The 23344-nt window shown below is 35.9% G+C and overlaps 3 protein-coding genes across 3 annotated transcripts in view; 2 read left to right on the top strand and 1 right to left on the bottom strand.

Moving 5' to 3' along the window:
• Positions 1 to 5867, bottom strand: part of LOC144956988 (dynein light chain roadblock-type 1-like) — a 7871-nt gene extending 2004 nt beyond the window's left edge. Inside the window, exons 1-3 of the mRNA XM_078887884.1 lie at positions 5780 to 5867; positions 4408 to 4486; positions 2863 to 3033 (exon numbers count right to left, since the gene is read on the bottom strand). Coding sequence (XP_078744010.1) covers positions 2863 to 3033; positions 4408 to 4486; positions 5780 to 5782 — 253 coding nt within the window. The 5' untranslated portion in view covers positions 5783 to 5867. The remainder of the gene's footprint in view (positions 1 to 2862; positions 3034 to 4407; positions 4487 to 5779) is intronic.
• The window catches only part of LOC144957036 (uncharacterized), a 326762-nt gene that overhangs the window by 87908 nt on the left and 215510 nt on the right, over positions 1 to 23344 (top strand). The gene's annotated exons all lie outside the window — the stretch shown is intronic.
• LOC144956986 (very-long-chain (3R)-3-hydroxyacyl-CoA dehydratase 2-like) lies at positions 7088 to 21420 on the top strand. Its single transcript, XM_078887882.1, has 7 exons — positions 7088 to 7223; positions 11183 to 11300; positions 12463 to 12570; positions 13913 to 14037; positions 15039 to 15078; positions 16323 to 16461; positions 18712 to 21420. The coding sequence occupies exons 1-7, from the start codon at positions 7108 to 7110 to the stop codon at positions 18795 to 18797; spliced, it is 732 nt and encodes a 243-aa protein (XP_078744008.1). The 5' UTR covers positions 7088 to 7107; the 3' UTR covers positions 18798 to 21420.

The following is a 23344-nucleotide window of genomic DNA, read 5'->3' as shown; positions in this document are numbered from 1 at the left end:
TTATTTAGAAAATCTGCTGGCTTATAATCATGAGTCCTTAATTTGACCTTGGCCTTCAGATTTTTTACAGATTTTTCTGATTCTAGTAAGCGGAGAGGAAAAAACTGACAATCAGGAACTAAGTTCAGACTCTGACACCAAAGTAGATATTTTATAAATTGAATCTTATTTGTATATTTTTTTTTTAATGAAGGATTTAAAGATATTTCCTATTAATACATTTAATGACAAGGGACAAAAAAACATTAGATTTATTCCTGTGTAATATTAAAAATAGTTATAAATGTTTACCCCGTGCCCCATTAGGTTTATCTGACCACTGCATGCTCTTGCTACTCCCCACCTACCGCCCTGTTTTTAAACCTGTAAAACCAGTAAAGGAAAGTATACAGATGTGGAATGGAAGTGTGTGTGAAGATTTGCGTGGTTGTTTTGAATGCACTGACTGGAATGTTTTTATCGAATCATGTGATAGTGTGGATGAGCTGAATGACTGTGTGAGTGAGTATTTAAAATTCTGTGAACAGCTAGTGTCTTGTAAAAAAGAAATAAAATATTATCCTAACAATAAGCCTTGGATAACAAAAGATCTAAAACTTTTATTGAACCAAAAGAAAACTCTCTATACTAGTGGAAACAAAAAAGATCTGAAAACAAAACAAAAAGAGATAAAGAGGGTAATATCTAGTTGTAGAGATAAGTACAAAAATAAAATTGAAAAATGCTTTTCTTCTGGGGATATACGGGACACGTGGCGGGGGCTTAAAACTGCTGTTAACTATAATCCAAAGCCCACGATTATATCAGAAGATATCGAAATTGAAACTTTAAATAAATTTTATTCACGTTTCGACACAGCAAACAAATTTGATATTGAAAATGAAAAACATAAATTAGACAGGGCTTTGGAAGATGAAATGACTATTGAGGTCAGTGAAGAGGAAACGAGATTCGTATTTTCGAAACTAAACGAGAGGAAGGCTGCTGGGCCGGATGGAATGAAAGGAAGACTATTAAAAGAATGTGCCCACCAGCTTTCCCCATTTATACACATATTTTTAACTGGTCCCTCCAATGCGTTTCAATCCCTGAAATTTGGAAAACTTCAAAAATTATTCCTGTTCCAAAAAAAGAAAAACTTGAAACTATGAACGATCTCAGACCTGTTGCACTGACTTCAATAGTCATGAAATCTTTAGAAAAACTTGTTCTTGTTAAAATTAGGAATCAGTTTATGCCATTGAGTGATAGTCATCAATTTGCTTACAAACCAGGACGTGGCGTAGAGGATGCCATTTTGCTGTTTACAAACAACATCTACAGGCATCTAGATCACGCTAGGAGCTATTGCAGATTGCTTTTTGCAGATTTTTCTTCAGCGTTCAATACAATGCAACCTCAGTTGGTTGTTCAAAAATTGACTAGTCTGAATTTAAACAAGTATATAATTGCTTGGGTGCTCGAATTTCTTACGGAGAGAGCACAATATGTTCAATTAGGACAAAACAAATCTTCCTGTATAACTACAAATACTGGGCTCCTCAAGGTTGTGTATTGTCCCCTGTATTATTCACAATATACACGAATGACTGTAGAAGTCAAAACCTGAGTGTACCTTTAATAAAGTTTGCAGATGACACCACTCTTCAAGGCCTCATAACAAATGGCAACGAAGTGGCTTATAGGCAAGAAATTGATAGATTTGTGTCTTGGTGTGATGCCCACCACCTAGAGCTTAACATAAGCAAGACAAAGGAGCTAGTGATTGACTTTAGGAGAGTGAAGGAACCGATAGAACCGTTAAAATTAAAGGACCAATTCGTCCAGCGAGTTCCTCACTACAAATACCTTGGTGTAACGATTGATGACAGGCTCAAGTGGGATGAACACTTGAAAATAATTAGGCATAAGATGTGCAGACGTACATATTTTTTATCAAAACTCTCTCAGTTTAGAATAGATAAAACCCTCTGCACATTATTTTATAGAGCAGTAATCGAAAGTGTTTTGTCATTTTGTATAACAGCTTGGGGAGGCAATTGCTTAACAGTGGAAAGGAACAAAATAAATTCAAATATTAAAAAATCCATTAAACGCTATATAAATGATGTTGACGATGTAGATCTTTTATACGAGAAATTTTGTATAAATAAAATAACTAAAATATTAAATGACCAGTATCATCCACTAAGACCATCAATTATTATGTCAGAAAGAAGTGGTCGCCCTTTCTCTATTTCAACGAAAACAGAGAGACACCGAAAATCTTTTCTGCCGTCCAGTATTAGGCTTTATAACAACAAGCAATAATCATTTTATATAATTATTTCTCATTTTTACTTTTTAAAAATATAAATATTAATTTATTTGTTTTGCAATCTTTTCAATTTTCAATTTATAGTGACAGTTTTAACTATTTTACAGTGTTGAAATTATTCATATTATAAAGCGCAGCTCTGGTTATAGAGCTGCTCCTTTTTTATATATATACATCCTATTTCCATTGTATTTTTATCTTATGTGTAAATTATAACACGTCTGTACAAAAAATTTCCTTTTTGGGATGAAATAAAGTATTATTATTATTATTATTATTATTATTATTATTATTAATAAATAAATTCCATTTAACACCACAATTTGTCAATTCCATTTATAGGAGTTAGATTCAACTCTGTATCTAATGAGTGTGTGGAGAAGAATTCCAGATCTTGGGAAAGGGGGATGGGGGATGGGGTAGATTGTATGAAGTAATGCAAAATAAAAAAATAAAAAAAAAAGAATGATGAAGTAAAGATGAGCATAAAAGTATTACGGGTTGACTAAGGCACATGAGAATGTCAAAACGGTTTTTCTACTGACCAGGAGAGATTAAGATTTCCTCTGTTTCCGATTTGGTCCTCAAGAAAAGTAGGTCATCGGTAGGGTCAACGTCTCTGACCATCCGCCTGGCAGCGATAGCCAATTCATGGATGTGTTTCACCTGTTGCTCTGTGCTTGGGTTCATTTCCATACTCATCTTCAAGGGCAATCCTAATGAGGAGAGCACATTTTAAAATAACAACATAATATAAATAATGTAAATAAAAAAAGGGAGGGGGTTGAGCTTTTAAAAATTGAGCTTTATATAGCGCAATATCCACTTAATGTGCTCAAAGCGCTTTACAAGGGGTCCCTGGTAAACAGCAACATTTAACATGTAGGACAGGACATGACGCCTGTTAGGCGATATTACAGTTTTTCGGACAAAGACAATGCTGTTAACGGTGTACGGTGAGAGAATGTGAGTAAAGAGCCTTTTCCATCAAGATCACATAGCCACACGTGGGTTAGATTTCTAGAGCAAAGCTTAGACTAGAGTATTTTGCAACCCAAAGACCTGTAATCAAAATCATATTTTGGCTTTAGTTTAACGACAAGCATCCCTGTAGAGGGATGTGGCAGTGTATATATAAAGCATTCCCAATTTTGGAACACAGTCTAATCTATGTATATCATCCAAAAGTTTATAAGACCTTTGAATAGGCTGAGAGAAGAGACAAATAAAAATTTCACAAACTTGTCTTTTACAATAACAGACTTAGCACTAGGTCCAGCATTATGTCCTGTTGAAAATTTGGTTCAATACGAGGAGACGACTTTCAAAATCTGCTATGTCACATCCATAATATAAAAACAAGCCAAGTGTTTTCCTCTTTAAGGGCGACTATGTGGTCACTATGTGGTCTAGTGGTATGACACTCGTTTTTGGATTGGAAGGTCCTGGGTTTGAGCCTCACTCAGCGCATAATTGAGTCCTTGGAAAAAGCTCTTTACTCACATTCTCTCACCATACTCAGGTGTATAATGAGTAACAGGCCATGAACAGCATTGTTCTGTCCGAAAAAATGTAATATTGCCTATCAGGTGTCATGTCTCGTCCTACATGTTAAGTGTTGCTGTTAGCCTGGGACCCCTTGTAAAGTGCTTTGAGACTTCGAGTGGATATTACGCTATATAAAAACTCTCATTATATTATTTTTTTTTTTCATGTCACTCAAAAAATGACAAAAAATTGCAGTTTTGGGAGAAAAAATTAAGCCTGCAAAGCACGATAAGCATGATAAATCAATGTAAAGACTTTAAAAACACATCTATATTTATCATATTCTAAGCCAATCTTCATTTCATTTTATAACAAATTTTTCAACACACAAATAAATTAAATAATCTAAACATCAAATTTACTAGCGGTTTTTAACCTTTTTATCTATTTCAATATTATCATGCACATGGACTCTTGTTGAGTATCAAGGGTTAAAGAGACTTATGACATAAATCCATTTAACTTCTAAAGCTGTTGTAAAATTTAACTCCTAAATCCTCATTTCCATTTTATACTAACAATAATATTACAACGAACATTACCATCTTTATTCATAATCATCAGATGTTGGACTCCGCGGTGGCTACGGATACGTTTAATGACTTCCTCCACTTCTGCAGCCTGATAAGATTAAAAAATAATGTTTTAGTTGGTGGATTAAAGAGTTGATATAACTCTTATATTTTAAAAAGTAACAAAACATGATAGAATAATCTTCCTGTACTGATAAATTACTTTTTAAAACGTCCATTGTATATCTTTTATTTCAAATATCAATTGATAAACATGACCCTCAACTTGTCAAAAATTAGTCAACCCGAGACTTAGCTACTTTTGTGTTCTGCATAAATCTATCACACGATTGACTCCTCCTCCAACTAGAGAGATTTTCAATTGATGCCAACTTAACCCCATGACCATCTGTAAATAAATATCATTTTAGAAATATCAAGTGGCTTCCTTTCAATAAGAGAAAAAAACACAAAATTAAAAAAAACACCAACCCCCCCCCCCCCCCCCCCCCCATAAAAAAAAAAAAACAACACAAAAAAGGTAAATTAAAGAAATCGGGATTTAAGATATCTTGATAGGAATTTTTAAACTCTTAAACAGACGGGATAGTCCTGGGTAAAAATGGAGTTGGTCAAGCTGAGAGACATATTGTTTGTGTAAGGAGCTAGCCTTATTACAATTCTTTTTTATTGACAGACACAAGTGCTGCTACCAGACAGGTACTCATTTGACACCAATCAGTTAAAAGATTAAGAGAATGAGAATGTGAGTTAATAATAAATTCCAAAGACTCTGTTTTGCATTGCCCATTTATTAGGAGTCAAATTCAAACCAGGAGTGTACCACATGACCCCAAAACCACACTAAAAACATGTTCTAAACCAGAGTAAAGAGAGCAATGAAAAATATCTTTGTAGTAGACTGAGCTTAATATGAAAATATTTTGAATGGATTTATTGATGAAGACGTCTCCTCTTTCAAAATAACAAAGTCAAAGTGAAACTAATTTGGGTGCACATCATCATTTTTAGGGGCAGTTTTTTAGGCGCGCCTCTCTACTATTCGTCGAATAAGAGACTTCTAATTCATTAAAAAATCCCCTAAGAATTGAAGAAATGTCTCGTGTGTTTTATTAAAATGGATTTTTGTCGGATTTGACTCGGTGATGAAGTTAGCATTAAGAGAAAAACCATGCACTAAAAAGAGAAGCGGCCGTTGCTAATGACGCTTTGTGATACTAATCAGACAAAAGGCTATACTTATTTCACAGAAACGCAAATATTGACTTTTAGGTGGAACACGTGAAACACAGACATAAGAAGACTATGATTGTAACATTCGGATCATCCGAAATCAACGGCTGGATTTGTTTGGAAAACATTAGAATTGATGTTTCTTTACCATTTTGATACGGTTGTCTGCGAGTCAGTTGGTGCAGTTGTTGCGAAGACATTCAAGTTCCGGATCACTGACATTCGATTAAACAAAAAGCAGGACTTCGAGGAATCATACAAAATAAACCTGGTGTGGCTTATTTTATATTCATATAATATATGTGAGTAATGACCTGTGTTTTTTCACAATTGCTCTTTTAAAAAAATATTCGATTGATGCTTTATCTGGCAGAGTTTGATTGATTCGTTGGATTTTGTATGAAACAATATAATTTCGTTTTCGTATCTTTCCGTTACATACAAGTGAACTTTGAAGTTTGAACCCGAACAACAACCGAATTTTACCGACTAGAATGACCAGGGTTGCTAGTTTGGCCTCCTGGTGGCCAAATTTGAGAAATTTGGCCTTTTCCCAAGCCATTTGGCCTCCCAAAATTTGGTTTGGCCACTTGGCCTCCTGTAACCAACTTTTTGGCCTCCTCTGACTTTCCCCATTATATTGTTTTACTTTGGTACCGGTAAAACTTATTTTATTTGGCTTCCGGAACTCACCGGCAATCTAAATATCTAAATGCAACACGTGCTAACGCCACATATTTCATTTGCTAATACTTCTATAATATAGAATCTCTGCTATCACGCAATCGCGCCCAAAATGCCCATATTTGTTTTCAAAAAGCAATGCTGTGTGGATTTCCAAGTGACGAAAGAAATGATTAATTTGTTTACAGCTGCCATGTACAACCAGAACGAAGAGTGTTCTTCGGGATCGAGCACATTTACTGGTAGTAGTGAAGAAAATGCTGAGCAATAATGGATTCTTGGTTCGTTGAAACGGGCCTGTTGAATTCATTTTAATTTGTAAAAAGGTTACTTTTGTTGAGGAGTTCTCCAGGTGTGTAGACCTCTAGAATGAACTTTTTATTTCCATCGTGATAATTCGGTTGTATGTGACATTTTTTTCTGAGTCTCAAGTCAATTATTCATCATTTTCTCGTTGCGCTGATTACAACTCAAGAATGTGACCTATGATGTTGTTTAAGTTTAAAAGGAAAAATTCAACGATATCAACAAATGTACAGAATTTAGTGACAAATTGCAATGGCGAAATGGTGTTTTGATTAAGGTGAGTACAGCGAATGTTCCTTTAAATTAATTTTCTTTTTCTTCTTCAAAAAATGGGGGAAATAAATTGTTTAACAAATCTAAAGAGTTTTCGCGAGGCTAAGGTGGGTTTGGTGGTATTTGGCCTCCTGCCGATGAATCTGGCCTCCTGCTATAGCTAGTTTGGTCTCTTACTCAAAAATGATCTGGCAACCCTGAGAATGACCCAAAATGGCGACCTCCACAACTCCTCCAAGTTCTTCGCAACGACCCAAACGTGAAGAGAAAGGTGGCTCAGCTTTGATCACAACATACTTGATTGCTTACAATGTTAGCCAAATGCTTGGGTGAGTCCAAGACCTGATATTGCATCACAATAGAATGACTTATCACTCTCACGAGTGAAGCACAGGGTGACTGTCAGTGGCAGTGAACAGTCTGTCACCACCGACAACATCAATCAACAGGCAGCGGAGTGATAATCAAGACTAGAAAAGACATTTCTTTCTTTATTATACTTTTACATACTAATATATAATATATGATGGTCGGAAATTGAAATAGACCAAAATGAATGAATGTGAACAGGATATGAATATGATATAGACTCGAGAGAAGTAAGAGTGATGTGCATTTTCACAGTCACAGGTACTTTCACTTTCGTAAAAAAGTGGTCCCCGCCGAACAGCAGCTTCTAATGGTGCTCATACTAGACTCTACTATGTTATAATGATCGAGCCAGGATGCAATTTCCGTACCGCATTAGTGCGCCGTCGCAAACCCACCTGGAAGCTTCGTCACAAAGCACCGTTCAACCGGATGCTCTGCGGTATAGGGCTCGTTACTATAGGCACTTTGATAACTCCAGTCCAGTGGCCGCCGATAGGCTCACTGTAAGGTGAAACTCGTTTTTTTGGAACTTTATTTTTGGCCCTTTACTGTTTTGGTCACCATGGCGTTATTTGTGAACCTATGTGACTAATGTTGGTATCATTTTAAAGGGCACATAACAAGCTTTCCTACGGTATATTTTATTCTTGATTCCTGATTGTATTTCTCAGAAATCTATTGAAATAAAAAATTATCAATTTTTGACTTCTAAGAACTTTTAAAATTATGGATACATTTTAATTATACTTCATACATCGATAGACAATTAATTGAAGAACATCTCTGCCAAATTTCATCAAAATTGATACACTCGCTCATTTTATTTTTCCCGCCATCAACCACACTTTTTTTGACAAAAATCTCATATTTTTTTCCATTTTCATTTATCCTTAATTTTTTCCATACTTTTCATACATGAAAATGATTTATATGAAAATAAAGCTTATTTTCTGACCTATAAAATGATACCTAACACTTGCCATTTATTTTTTAATTGAAACAAAATTACTGAAAACAATAAGTGGGCCATGTTGACTGCAAAACTCAAAATTTCCCGATAGCCGCGAGATGCTGGTTTTGAGGCAGCAGTGAGATCACAGATTCTCTCTGTACAATTGACAAAAAATTTCAACAGAAAAATGTAAATAACTCTGGAACTGTAAGTCGTAGAGAAACAAATAAGGTATCAAATTTTATGTTTTTTTCAAGTCCCATCTCCCTGACTGGGTCAAATTAAGATATTTTGAGTTTGAAAATTTTATCAAAGTGCCTAGTTACTACAAGTAAGGACAACGGGTACATGTTGGACAGGTGGCAAGTCCTCACTGATGTAGTGAACGTGCTATTGAGGGATTGAATTCGTCCTAACTGACTTCCATCTCGTATATGCAGCTCTGTCCAAAGTCAGGGAAGCTACGTACAAGGTTTGCCAGGACTTATTGTATAGTTGGCTTGTCCATATTGACAATATTGATGTTAAATAAAAATACAAACAGTAGGGATTGATCGTTCGATCATAAATTTAACTGAAAAGGCACGGACTTCTTGCTTGTCCTGCAAGGGAACAACAACAGGAAAAGTATCATCATAAGCACAATAAAAAATAATGGATCAATGAGAATCGAAACTATATATTCAATCAGTGTATAATGGTCTAAGGGACATAACCTCTAGAATAAACAAAATGAGCAAAGTTAAGTAGGAGTTACCTCATTAACATTATATTATTATGAGATCACGTTCAACACTTTTCTTGGCTCCAAACAGGGGCACCGTCCATTATGGGCTTGAGAGGGGTATTCCCATCCCCTCTCTCTTTGACTTAATGGTCAGTTGGTTGTAATTGTCTCCCACCGGTCATTGGGGGCCTGGATTCCTGCCATTATCGGGCCTCATGAACTAGGCATTGTTGCCAGTGTTCCTGACACTATGTGCATGGACTTGCGAAGTTTCACATCTACCTTCTCAATATTCTTGCTTTTACCCCATACTGGAACGCAATACTCCGTGGTGGAATAGCATAGTGCCAAGCGGGCGTCCTCAGGAGTGCTTGACTAGCACCCCAAATTGACCCTGCCAGCTTCCTCAGAAGAGTTTCTCTATCTTCCGAGCAATTCTTTCGAGATGTACCCAATAGGTAAGGTTGTGGTCCAGCGTAACCCCTGGGTATTTCTGATTTGGCTCATATGGGAGAAGCTGGCTCCCGACAAGGACGTTCAGTTTATGGGTGTGCCAGCCACTGCATAAATGAAATGCGGAGTGGCCATGGTTTTCGAGGCCGGAAGATTTTTTCGATTAGGCTATTAGGGTTATTTATGTCTTAGTAAAGGTGCTAGATAGTTTGTTTTTCCTATTAGGGTTAGTTAAAGGTACTAGGTTTTATTTTTTATTTGGGTTGTTTCCATTAGCATGAGGAGCTTTCGGAAGGCCTCCCATTTTCACTATGATTGACTGACAGGGTCAAAACTATGACCCTTGAAATCTTCTGAAATATGGGTTCATCCAACTTAAAGGGTAATTTGCTTAGAAAATATAATCTATTTCAAAATCCATGCTTTAACTTTAACCGTCTATGTTAATTTTTCTCAACTTTATGCATTTCTATCCCATTGTGAGGCAATGAGATGTGTACTTATTAGCATGCCTGATGACAATACTTTGCTTTAGTTTGAGAGTATTTCCAATACAACAATTCAATGAGCCCATAACAATTTGGGTTATCAGACCTGAAATGCATGTGGCATCGCAATGTAATATTTATATCCCATCATTTTCATGAGAATCATTGCATTAAAATTTTATTTTTTTTGACAACGTAAAAAATTGGCTGCTATTTATCTTGAGCAAAATAAAACATCTGGTTAACACAACATCGGTAAAATTACTCCGCTTCGCAGGGATCACTTTTTTTTTTTTTTTCGAAAGTACCCATTTTCAGGAGGTAGCTAGTTTGATAATTTTAAAAATTATTTAGTTTGGCCACTAAAAGCAATTTAATATGATGCCTTACTTTTAGATCTAGGATAGATGATTTTACTACTCAAAATTTACCATTGAAAAAAGCTAAAAATCTGTGACTGGGAATTTCCCCACTGGACAGCCTCAAGCTGACTTTTGATTGAAACGGGGCTTTAGCTGGCATGGAGAAATGAGGGTTGATCACTGGCGACCAAAATTAAGCATACTTTTCCCACTTTAATCTTGATAAAATTTGGCATAGACATAGATGAATGAATTATGAAGATACGCCTCCTTTTAGTTTTTGCTCTCTCAATTTAGAGAAAAAATCACTAAAGTTTTAAAATGACGTCACTTTTATCAAATTATTATTTTTTATAGAATGTGCCTACATTGATGCCAATTACACCAAAAGAAAGCTTGATCTCTGTTCTTTAAAATGATACCAGAACTGTTCCTCCCCCGCGCTTCAAACTATTTCTCAATTTCTCTTATACTTATATGCAGTGTTGATCCACAGCTTTCTAGATATTATATATGCACGGTCAGTGCCACTATTATTGCTATTCAGTCTCGATACAACTCGACAATAGAAGATGCCATAGCTGCCAATATGGATTCAGATGAGGGTCCATAAAAGTAGTCTTGGCCTTCAGTGACAGACCACAATAACAGACTTCTAAAAGTCAAATAAAATGAACTGTCATAAATTTCAAAATAGGTCCTTTTAAAAGGCCATCAAATCATCAGGATTGATTATCCTTGTTATTATTTCCCTTTCATTTTTTTTTTTTTAGGAATGACTGATATATCGACATCACGCTTATATTTATATCGCCATTTTAGCGCAGTCCCGACGATGCTAATATATCCGTCCTCGACTGTAGCTAGGCGCTAAGGTGTTGTGATTACAGAGATGCAACTGTAAATAGATATATTTTTTTTTCTTTTAAACAAGTTGGTTGGCCCTGTTGGTCATCATCATCAATGACATTGTGGCCAAGAAGTCAGCTGATAGGGTCTACTTTGCTGCAGCCCCCATCCTCAAAATATGCCAGACGGCTGCAGTCTTAGAGGTAATGCCTTAATTATAAGTTTTTTTTTTTTCATTTGGACCTGGAAATAGAAACGTATTAGTATTAGTGGCTGTGTTAGGGGTAGTGCCTAAACAAGTCTGTGTTAGAGGTAATTCAGTTTTTATAGATGTACTGGTATAGATGTTATACATAGCTGTGTAAGAAGTAATATGTGAATGTGCCTTACTTAAGTCTTGATTTCGTACCCCATTTAAGGCTACGGCTATGTTAAATACAGGGGGTGGTCATTGGACCCTACTCAGGGCATAAATTGTTTTTTTTTTGGGGGGGTTTTCTCTCTCTTTTTTTTTTTTTTTTTTTAAAATTTTTTTGCTGATACTGATATTAAATGTCTATCCAAGCTGGCAAAACATTTGTAAGATCAATTTTGAAAAGATTGTCCATAATATATAGATAAACCCATTAATATGATGATAAAAACTGATATGGCTTTAATTGTAGTTAATTGACATCTCAAATCCAAGTTTCTTGCTATCTTTGAGTATCAGAGTGCCTTAACTCACTCAATCCTAGAGATTTTTGCTACTTTTCAAAATGGGAAAAAAATGTATTAAAAATGAGCATGTACATAGATAGTTTTATTCAACTATCATTAACATGTAAAAACTAAGATAATTAGCTTTGATAATTTGTCTCAGAAAAATGTAATAAATAGGCATGGGGTAAATAGTAACCCGAGTAAACTACGGATAAAGTCGGTGTTAGGGTTGAGTGAGTTAAAAAGTCAATCCCTTTCTCTTAACTTTCACCATCAGTACGGCTATTTGGTCTAGTGGTATGACACTCGCTTTCGGATCTGAAGGTCCTGGGTTCGAGCCTCGCTCAGCGCATAGTTGAGTCCTTGGAGAAGACTCTCTACTCACATTCTCTCACCGTACTCGGCTGTAAAATGAGTACCTGGCCGTTAACAGCGTTGTCTCTGTCCCAAAAATTTGTAATATCGCCTGACAGGCGTCATGTCTCGTCCTACATGTTATGTGTTGCTGTTGGCCAGGGACCCCTTGTAAAGCGCTTTGAGCACGTTTAGTGGATTTTGCGCTATATAAAAGCTCAAGTTTTTTTTTGTTTTTACGTAATTTGAGATATTATAAGACCTGGCATTAATGCCATCAATGATTTTTAATGCCTCCTGTTTTGTCAGATATTCCATAGTATGACCGGCATGGTGCGCTCCAATTGGGTTCTGACTGCCTTCCAAGTTTACTCCAGAATCTTCTTGCTGTGGGGAGTTGTCTGGAGTGTTCCAGCGGTACGTCTTACAAATGTCATGTATCGTGTTACAATCACCTTGTGCCCAATGATAAGCATTCATTCAAATATATGTGCGGCTATGTGGTCTTGTGGTATGACACTCGCTTTCGGATCGGAGCCTTGCTTAGCGCTTAGTTGAGTCCTTTGAGAAGGCTCTTTACTCACATTCTCTCACCGTTCTCAGGTGTAAAATGAGTACATGGTCGTTAACAGCATTGTCGAAAAATATGTAATATCGCCTAACAGGCGTCAAGTCCCGTCCTACATGTTAAATGTTGCTGTTTACCATGGGCCCTCTGTAAAGTGCTTTGAGTTTGAGCACGTTTAGTGGATACTGTGCAATATAAAAGCTCAATTTTATTTAATTTAGTATAGTCGGTTGTTCTGTGACATTACTTTTCTCTGGCTATTTTCTGAATATAACTGCAGACTTTTATAACCAGTTGCGGCTTTGTGGTCTGGTGGTATGACAGTCATCTTCAGATTTACAGGTCCCTCGCTCGAGCCCTTCTCTGATTGGCACAAAATGGAATCCTTGGAAAAGGCTCTTTACTCACACTCTCAGTGTAATCAAGTGTAACATGAGTACCTGCCTGGTGACAAACAAACAGCATTGTCTGTATCAAAAAAAAAATTGGACTAGTGTTTCACAGGCGTGATGTATTGCCCTATATGTTAAGGCTTGGGACCCCTTGTAAAGCACTCTCAATGCATTTAGTGAGTACTGCTCAAATGTTGTTTTTTTTTTGTTTGTTTGTACAAAAATTTCGTACTGGATGAATCCAGTACATTATTATTACTATTATTATTATTATTATTATTATTATTATTATTATTATTATTATTATTCTGTTTTTGGTGCCAACAGTTCTCATAGCAACCAGATGTCTGATAATTTGTGGGTTTACCCTATTCCGTTTATCTGCTCTTATTTTCCGATATTCTGATAAACTGGTTCCTCATCTTTTGGATATTGATTGTGATTCCTGCCATTATGCACATAATCATAATGCCTCTAAAAAATGATCTGGCTCTTCCATGAAAGACTGTTTTCTGGTAATGTTACTGATTTTATGTGGGCTGCTGATCATGGAATGCTCCATTTTTAGATATGTTATATCTTTTAATACTTTATAGATTTCCTCCTTTTTCCAGATTTTCATATAGTTTTCCTCCCTTTAAAAAAAAAATCCCACTGGTAGCTATGAGGTTTACAGAGCTTTATTTAAATAATAATAATATAAACTTTATTCATCCAAAAAAAAAAATGGAAATTCGTTGAGGTAATTCTGGAATTTCATCCTGTTTTATAAAATGTTTGGGTGTTTTATCTTCCCCAGGCTCAGGTCGGCATCCATGTGGCCTTGTTCTTGTTTGCCTGGACTATCACGGAAATCATCCGATATTCTTTTTACTTCTTCAGCCTTTTGCCAGGGTCTGTGCCCTACGGGCTCATCTGGTGCAGGTTGGGTTGAATTTTTATTATTAGATTATGTCTGTATGTGTGTGGATTGACGGATGGATAGATAGATTTATGTATGTATGGGTGGATTTATGAATGGGTGTGTGTATGTATTTATGTATATATGGATGGATGGAAAGGTTTGTGAATTGACAAATATTGTCCAAAACATTAGGAAGATCAATTTTTGAAATGTTTGTTGGCATGGAGCTTTTGTTTTTCTTTCCTGTTAAATAATAAGTGACAGAAAAAAGAGATTTTGTAGAGGTTCATTCTTTAATTCTGGGGGTCCCGATAGCTCAGTTGGTAGAGCACTCGCTTCACGCACAAAAGGACCAAGGTCGATCCCGTGTGCAGTTGGGATTTTTTTCTGACCCCTATGTCTACCCAGCAGTGATTGGGTAGCTGGGTCTGCTTGATCTGGTGGAAAGTACTTTGCGATAGACTAGTTTCCTATCCAAAGGGGAGCAAGCAATTGCTATTGTCCATTTCACGCTGTAGAAACTGGGATGAACTCCGGCTCCGTGGGTCTCATGGCTCTGAAGGACTACTACTACTACTTATTCTTGAATTCTATTGTTCCAATAATGTGATTTTTCTGTCGTGATCAATATCTTTGCTTTTTTTTGTTTAACAATACGTTAAATCTAAATATTCATCTGGTTTTGATGGGATAAAATTTTTTTTTTTTAATTCCCTTTTTTCATTCCCAAGGGGAAATTTATTTTTAGGATCTATTCCAAGGGAAGACTGGAATAACCCAGGCGTCAGCCGCAGCGCTGCAAAGTGAACTAGGACTAGGTGACTTGCCCAAGGCCACACAGCGCAGTTGCCGGTGATCCAACTCATTACCTTTTTGTTGTTGGCTGAAAAAGGAGTTTGAGTCTGTAACATTCCGTGTTTCTTTTATGAAGTTGTTACTGTTATAATCATTTTTGTACATTACATAATGACTCAACCCAAAACTGTTGTCAAATTCTCAAATGTCTTGTTTCCATCCACAGATACACCTTCTTCATTATCCTCTATCCCATTGGAGTTACAGTAAGTGCTGAGGGCCTCTTGAAGTTGACATCAAATTGTTTTTTATAAATAAAGGAATAAATAAATATATAAAGTTCCCTTTATTCATCCCCACGCCGAAATTTTGTCTCTAGGGTCTATTTCAAGGGAAGACCCAGGCAATCGCCGCAGGGCAGTCATCAGTAATGAAAGTGAGCTAGGGCGAGATGACTTGCTCAAGGCCACCCAGGGCTGCGGGTGTTCGAACTCAGTACCTTTTTGGTGCAAAGAAAAGACCATACAGCTGAGCCACGCTGTCTCATCATCATCATCGTCATTCAAGTCTTTTTTTTTTCAAATTTATCTTTGAGTACAATGGAGTTAAGATGATCAAAGTATATTTTACAGGACATGGAAAATTTCAAACAAGTTTTGAAATAATTACAGACACTTTATTTCTCCTTATAACTTTCTCTGTTTTGTTGTAGTCTTTTCTAGAAATGTCATAGTTCGATTTGACCAGAAAAAACATTCTAGTACACATAACTCTACACGTCATCACTGCTATCATATTACATTCTTTAATTTGACAATGTAAATCCTATTCTTACAATCACGACTTCCAGAGTCTCATAACAACCACCAGCACCTTCACCACAGCAGCAATCACATTTATAACCTTGACCATCTTTCCACCATCTTCACCAGATCATCGTCATTACAGTACTTGCTGGATTCTAGCATGCTGAATTCCAGCAGCTCATTCTGCCATACGACACTGTGGGGCTGGGTGTATTGAATTTTATCCATTTAATCAGTCATTACCTGTCATGATTTTGGCATGCTTGGATTCTAGCACACATTTTTGCTTCTCCAGATTCTTCTTCTTCAAATACCAAGTCTGTGCCAGATATCGGTGATCATGATATGCCATTTATCTCTTTGGTCAGATAACCTCAGAAAACTAATATTACTGTTCTCTTTCTTTGTCACCCAGCTGTTCAAACTATTCAAATATGTTTTTCTTGGTCTACCTTTACTATTTTTACCTTCTATCTTTCCTGTGAGAGCAAGATGTTCAATACATTTATTTCGATTTAGGTGCCCTAAAATTGCATTTGTCATTTTCTTATTGTACGAACTAATAACCTTTTAGTTTCAGCTTGCTCTAATACTTCTTATGCTTCTCCAGATAGCGTGCTAAAATCCAGCTATTACATCATCATCATCTTCAACATCATCATCACTGTTTTATCATCATCATCATACTCTGTCCTATCTACCAGGGGGAGATGCTGGCATTCTACGCTGCCTTGCCGACTGTCAAGAAGTCTGGAATGTATAGCCTTGACCTTCCCAACCAGTACAATGTCTCATTCAACTATTATTATTTCCTGATTGCCATCATGGTTTCCTACATTCCAAGTAAGTCATTTTAGTTGATGTAATACAACAGTCATGAAGTCACTTCCCTCGTAATGATGCATGGTAACTTAGTAACTGACTCTAAACTATCGGAACAATGGCGGACGCCCTTATGATATATTTCTCAGACGAGGAGTAAAACATTACAAATGTGATCATGTTTTGACTTTTATACATTCTGATCACACGACATATGAAAAGTTCTAGCCAGCATGAAGAATAAAAAGTACCCATTTTCTTTGTTTAGAACCAGGCTGCTCGCCGTTGCTGGGCGACGTGACATCAGACTATTGAATCCAATTAAAGGTTGCAGCAGAGCTACCAACCCCCTTTTTTTTAATATCCCAGGACTTTTGCTAGTTTTTACTCACTCAGGGAGGTAATTACTGTGTCTTCTATCCCCCTATGTCTGTTTTCCCTCTTGCTTTCTGTCTTTCTCTTGGAATGAGATTACTTGGTTTTGTCCTGGCCCTGGCCGGATATCCTAGCTAAGAGGGAAACCGTCAAATGTATTGTTCGAGTTTTGGGAGATGATTTTTTTCCCTTGTAAATCATCTCTCTGTTATGCACTGTATTGTTTTGTTTACATATAGTATATATGATTTTTAAACATTTGAGTGTGTCCTTCTTAGTTGGGACCTGTGCTTGTGTCTGGATGAGAATTTTAGGTGTAAGTAGTAATCCTGGCAGGTCTTTTAAAATCCTATATTTTTCTTTGATTTGTTTTATTGATGATACACATGTAATAATGACTAATCTGAAAGCCTTTGGATGTTTTGAAAATTTTTATATCATTTTTCTATCGAGTTTCATGACTTACTTACTTATCCGAACCAGCGACCACCTGAGCTCTAGCCCTTCGGTCTTGTGCCATGACGTAGAAGTTAGACGTCTTTTGTAGTTGTTCCAGGTGACTATAAAGTGTGTTACTGATGCTTGGATTTGGTGGGAGGAATGTGCATCTCAGGTCTTCAAGAGGTTGACATTCAAGCAAGTGGTGTGTTACTGTTTCATTGGGGTGTTGACATAGGGGGCAGGAAGGGGATGTGTCTTTTGTAATTTTGCTTAAATGGTTGTTGAGCGGTATTGTTTGTGTTCTTAGTTGAAAGATGATGCTTTGCTGGTGTCTTCTGAGCTTATTTAGGCAATCCGTCTCTACAGGAGTGGTCATATGGGAAAACATACATCTACCCGTGGTGCTCATTGCCCAACTGTTCATCCATTCTTCTCTCTTATTTGTTTTGATTATTTTTTTCCCTGTGTCTAAGGATACTGGAATTGATGGTTGTAAAAGTGTTGATCCGAGTCTGGCTAGTCTGTCTGCATTGTCATTTCCTGGTATATATCGAGTTTCATGACAAAGTCTTTCATTTCTTGATGTTTCATTATTTTCATGTATCAAGACCGAAGTGAATTTATTTGCAAGTCTGATATCCAAATGCATTTATAGGATTCTTTTAACATTATTGTAATGGACAATATTTTGCTTTGGTTGGAATGTATTACAGTGAACCCATTGTAATTTGGGATGTCAGACCTGCGAATAGGTACATGTTGATCAAGAGAGATACAAGAATAATTGAAAAAACTAATAAATTACTGTTTATTAGAGAAAAACCTGATTGTCAAGTAAAAATTCTGATTTTTAAAAAAGTCTAAGCCAAACTCACTGGCAATTATTCAGTGCAACTCTTGGGTTGTGTTTTATATGTATCCCCTCTTAACTGGGTGTGTCGCTTTGTGGTCTTTTGCTATAACACAGGTTTGAGTTCTGCCCAGGCAGTGCAAAGTGGAATCCTTGGAGACGGCTCAAAACTGAACAAAACACCAAACACTTTCCAAATTCTTATTATTTACAGAAAGGGCGTGCCAACTATTTTTCTGCTGTCTATCTGGTTTAAATGTGATGTATTTATGTTTTAATTGTTTTCGTTATAAGCTGAAGAGGGGATTTGAGCCTGGAATGTTCCCTGTTTGGTATTTTGTTCTTTTTTTTTTTTTCTTTTTTTAAAAAGTTGTAACATTCATTTTTGTGTATTACTTTTTAACAGACCTGATTGTGTGCGGTGCGTTGATCATGGTGAAAATGGTGGCAATATGCTGTTTTCATATATTTTATTTTATTTTATTTATTTTTCCTATCTCCACAGTTATGCTGAGTTCATTTATTTTATTTTATTTATTTTTCCTATCTCCACAGTTCTGCTGAGTTCATTTATTTTATTTTATTTATTTTTCCTATGTCCACAGTTTTCCCCCAACTTTACCTTCACATGTTTTCTCAGAGAAGGAAAGTCGTCGGTGGTGGTGAAGGGTCCAGACCCAAAACGGATTGATTGTGGAGAAATCCAGAATCCGTTTATATCAGTTTCTTCACTCAGGATTTCTTGTGGTTGTGTTTAATAGAAACACTAGTAATGATGTGTGTAGTGTAGAGAGAATGGGAGACGTCGTTTTAAACCGTGGACAAATTGTCATTGAGTTTTCTTTATTTATTGTTTGGGTGTAGGTAATCAGGGGACTTATTCAAAATCATATAATCCGTGATTTTAATCATCACAACTAGAATTGTTGATTTTTTTATTTTTAAAAATATTAGATTAGCGATTCTGATTGCATTTAGTTAACAGTGACGATCATATTAGATTAGTAACATTGCTATTGACATTATAAGTGAAGGCGAGATCCATTGTTATTCATTATTCAATCAAATACTCAAAAAAAAAACTTGTATGGGTTAGGGGAGGTAACTGGAAACACTCATTATATAAGTACTTATATTTAAGATGTTGACTTATTTTATGTTATAATTAACAGCATAATCATCGATGTATTTATTCCTTTGTTTTTTTGTTGTTGTTTTTTTTAAAACAATCCAAAGATATTTATGCAAATTTATTTTTGCCTCTTTTCCAAATATTTTACAGTTTGATGTCATTAGTTACGGCAATAAAGATTGAACGAAAATTGAGCTGATTGAAATGGTGGGTGGTCAGGGTGTGGTAGGGGAAAGGTTGGTGTGGGGATGGGGAGGGATAGGTGAACTAAGGTCATTAGTAGATTCATTTTTTAGGAAGGGGGATATTGTGTCACAGTGGTTAATAAGGTTGCCATTTGCAGAGAAAAATGCAAGAATACAAATCAGCTTTTTCGAGTTGAGGCAGGAAGTTATTTAGAATGGATTTTTTTTTTCTCTCCACAATTTTTCACTCACTCTTAGGCCTGAATATTAAGGTAAATGAATTATCCCATGACACAAAAGACAATGTTTTTTTTGTTTTGATGAAGACAATGCATTGAAATAGACTGGCCAATTTTAGCTTTAAACATTTTTTTGTTTGTTTTTTATTTGTTAACTTGGTTTTATCAGGGCTTTATATTATTTGAACTGGCGTTATGATATCATGTTTGTGTGATTTTGCATAATTTCGATAAATTTTACTGTGTGGATTTTTAAAATACACGCGTGCGTGCGTGTATGTGATATGTGACTGTTCAGAATATTTGTAAAATCTGATGTGTGTTTATTCAAAATGTTGATGATATTTGATGTGTGGTAGTTCGAACATGTGGATATTTGCTGTGTGCTCGTTTCGAATTTTGTCAATGTTATATATTGACACCGTCTGCTTTGGGGTTGTTCGAATAGTTGAGAGGGCTTCTTATGATGGGTGAAGAATGTCATTCTTCTACTGTCTTCTGTTCCCTTCCATGCATCTTTCTGGTTCTGTGCCAGAATGAGATTTGGATTTGTACACACTGTGTCTTCTATCCCCTTATATCTGTTTTCCAACATGCTTTCTGTCTTTGTCTTGGAATGAGATTACTTAGTTTTTTTCCTGGCCCTGGTCGGAGTCCTGGCTAGGAGGGAAACAGTCAAATGCATAGTTATTGTTTTGGGAGATGATATTTTTTCCCTTGTAAATCATCTCTCTGTTATGTATTAGTATATTTGTTATTTTTTAATGTATAATGTAAGCATTTGAGTGTGTTCCTCTTTGTTGGATTTTGTTCTTGTGTCCGGATGAGACTTATAGATGATCCCAAACTAAGTACATTGGTGGTATGCTCTTGGAATCTACATCTGATCCCTATTTGTTCTCAATTCCCCTTTGTCTTACTTTTTCTTGGGTGCTTCAATTGTAATTCTATAACTTTTTACTATCCCATTTTCTTCCTTTTTACTGGCGCTGATATAACCTAAATGTGTTGCAAGCGCCGTAAAACCCTTAAAACAAAAAACAACAAACAGATTTGGATTTGCTATCACTTTTTTTTCTAGGGGTCTTAGAATAGACGGAAACCACATTTACAGTTCCTTTTGTTTCTTTTGCAGAATTTTTTTTTTTTTCTTACTTTGTAGAGCATTGGGCTCTAATGCATCGTCAAAGGTTTTATTTATTGATAAAAGGAACTTCTTTAGCATTTAAGTGGGAGTTAGTGCCAAAAGGTTATATTCATAGCGTTCACCACAAAAGTACTCCAAAATGAAGTTATCTTGAAAAACTATGGATAAAAATGTCATTTTCATCCGTTTCTCGTGGTTGAATAATGAAAAATAGTCGGAAAAACTTAGTCAATGATCAATATTGAATTGAAATCGTTTTTCAAAAAAAAAGAGTGGACAAAGGTTGATATTCTTTGTCCACACTTTTCTGACACTTTAAAAAGCTAATTATATTATACATTTGATGATAGATCGTCAATTTTTCTTCTATTGGATACTACTTATGTACATTGAGCACGGACACCAGGCAAAGCACCTAAATCACATCGGTGTGCGCCAATCGTTCGCGGATATTCTTAAGCAATGAAAATTCTTACTGGCAGCTTTTTTAACCAGTGGAAATATTTGTTTATTTGTGATTTTATTGTGGTCATGAGTGATAAGAACATCGACTTCAGCGACATCGACGTGTGTGGAGTTTTTTTTTTTTTTTTACTAATGTTATATATGAAGAAGGGGGAGAGACTAAGAAAAAAAAATGGACTTGGGTAAAAATCGACTTAAGCAAGTTGGCGTATCCAGAGTGCACTGTATTATCTATTTGAACCAATCTGCTTGTCTTGCTATTTTCAGCACATCTTATACTTAACTATATATATATATATATATATATAAACATTTGAAAGATAATTAAGATTGTTTGACTTCTACAACGTTGTAATCGAGCGTTGCTCTTATCAGGAATTAATTATCTTTCAACTGTCCATAAATAGCTCCTTTTATCCAAAAGTTGAGCACTATTATTTCATGGTTTTTGTTTTTATATATATATATATATATATATATATATATATATATATATATAAAATATATCTTTACTTTTTAACCATCCATTCAATCATCTCCCGTTTTACTGGAGCTGAAGTAATCTTAAATTGTCATAAGCACCCTAATAACAAAATAATGGAATTAATGATATTTACTGTTTTAAGTATTTGATTGTGTATGTATGTGGACGACTGTGGTTGATAGAATTGGATAACATGGATGTTATCCACTGGGATAGCTTTATAATGCCAGGCCTGTGTTATTCAGAATACTTTTGCTATTTTATTTTTGTATCACCTTGTGACAAATGCTTTTATATTTATTGTTTTAATATTTAAACTTGACGATCAACATTAATTATTTTATAAATCAGACATGTTTAGAATTGTCATGTGTTATATTTGATTTTTTTTTTCGTCAACGTGTGACACATTATTTATGTTTTAAAAGAAAAGAAAGAGAATAAATAAAGATGGTATGAAAATATATATCTTTTTTAATCATGGAAAACTGGGTGGGGTTCCTGACCTCCCATGGTGGGCAGGGAGGTACATACTGCGTCTTCTGTCCCCCTATATCTGTTTTCCAATTTTCCAACTCGCTTTCTGTCTTTGTCTTGGAATGAGATTACTTGGTTTTGTCCTGGCCCTGACCGGATACCCTTGCTGAGAGGGAAACAGTCAAATGCATAGTTAGTTTTGGGAGTTATTTTTTTCTTGTAAATCATCTCTGATAAGTACTGTATTGTTTTGTTTACGTATTATATTTGATTTGTAAACATTTGAGTGTATTCCTCTTAGTGGGATCCTGTGCTTGTGTCTGGATGAGACTTTTAGGTGATCTCAAACTAAGTACTTTGATAGTATTAGTATGCTCTTGGAATCTACATCTGATCCCTATTTGAACCAGTTCCCCTTTGTCTTACCTTTTCTTGGGTGCTTTAATTGTAATTCTAGAACTTGTTACTACCCCATTTTCTTCCTTTTTACTGGCACTGATATGGCCTTAATGTGTTGCAAGTGCAGTAAAACCCTTAAAAACAAACAAACAAAACAGCTTTATAAAAGCTCAAGTTTTTTGGCATCTCATTTACGCTGACATAGATGGGCCACATATAAGAATTTGAGAGTTTTATGTCTTGGTGGGGATCCTATTCTTTCATCTTCCTTATTACTGACGCGTAATTCTAGGACGAGGACAGTAAGGAATCTGGAAGTGGAAGAGGATGTTAGATGCAGAGGAATAAACAACAAGAATTATGTGGTCTTGTGGTTTGACACTCACTTTTGGATTGGAAGGTCCTGGGTTCGAGCCTTGATCAGCACACAGTTGAGTCCTTGGAAAGGGCTCTTTACTCCCATTCTCTCACTGTACTCAGGTGTAAAATGAGTGCCTGGCCGTTAACAGCGTTGTCTCTGTCCAAAAAATTGTCATATCACCAAACTGGCATCATATCCCATCCTACATGTTAAGTGTTGCTGTTGGCCAGGGACCCCTTGTAAAGGTTTTGAGCATGTCTAGTGGATTTTGCGCCATATAAAAGCTCATTTTTAACAAAAATTACCTTCACACCCACCCCTATGACCCCAAGATCACACAGCAATTTAA

This window comes from Berghia stephanieae, chromosome 11 (assembly GCF_034508935.2).
Source record: "Berghia stephanieae isolate SIO BIC M18660-M18661 chromosome 11, UCSD_Bste_1.3, whole genome shotgun sequence".
NCBI classification, from domain to species: Eukaryota; Metazoa; Mollusca; class Gastropoda; order Nudibranchia; family Aeolidiidae; genus Berghia; species Berghia stephanieae.
This window is presented reverse-complemented; position numbering and strand designations above follow the sequence as displayed.

Bases quoted from the DNA above. Each gene is read 5' to 3' on its own strand.
- LOC144956986 (XM_078887882.1), top strand. From the start codon at position 7,108: ATGGCGACCTCCACAACTCCTCCAAGTTCTTCGCAACGACCCAAACGT. The intron at 11,301-12,462 runs GTAATGCCTTAA...CTGTTTTGTCAG, and splicing joins AGACGGCTGCAGTCTTAGAG to ATATTCCATAGTATGACCGG. The intron at 15,079-16,322 runs GTAAGTGCTGAG...CCTATCTACCAG, and splicing joins TCTATCCCATTGGAGTTACA to GGGGAGATGCTGGCATTCTA.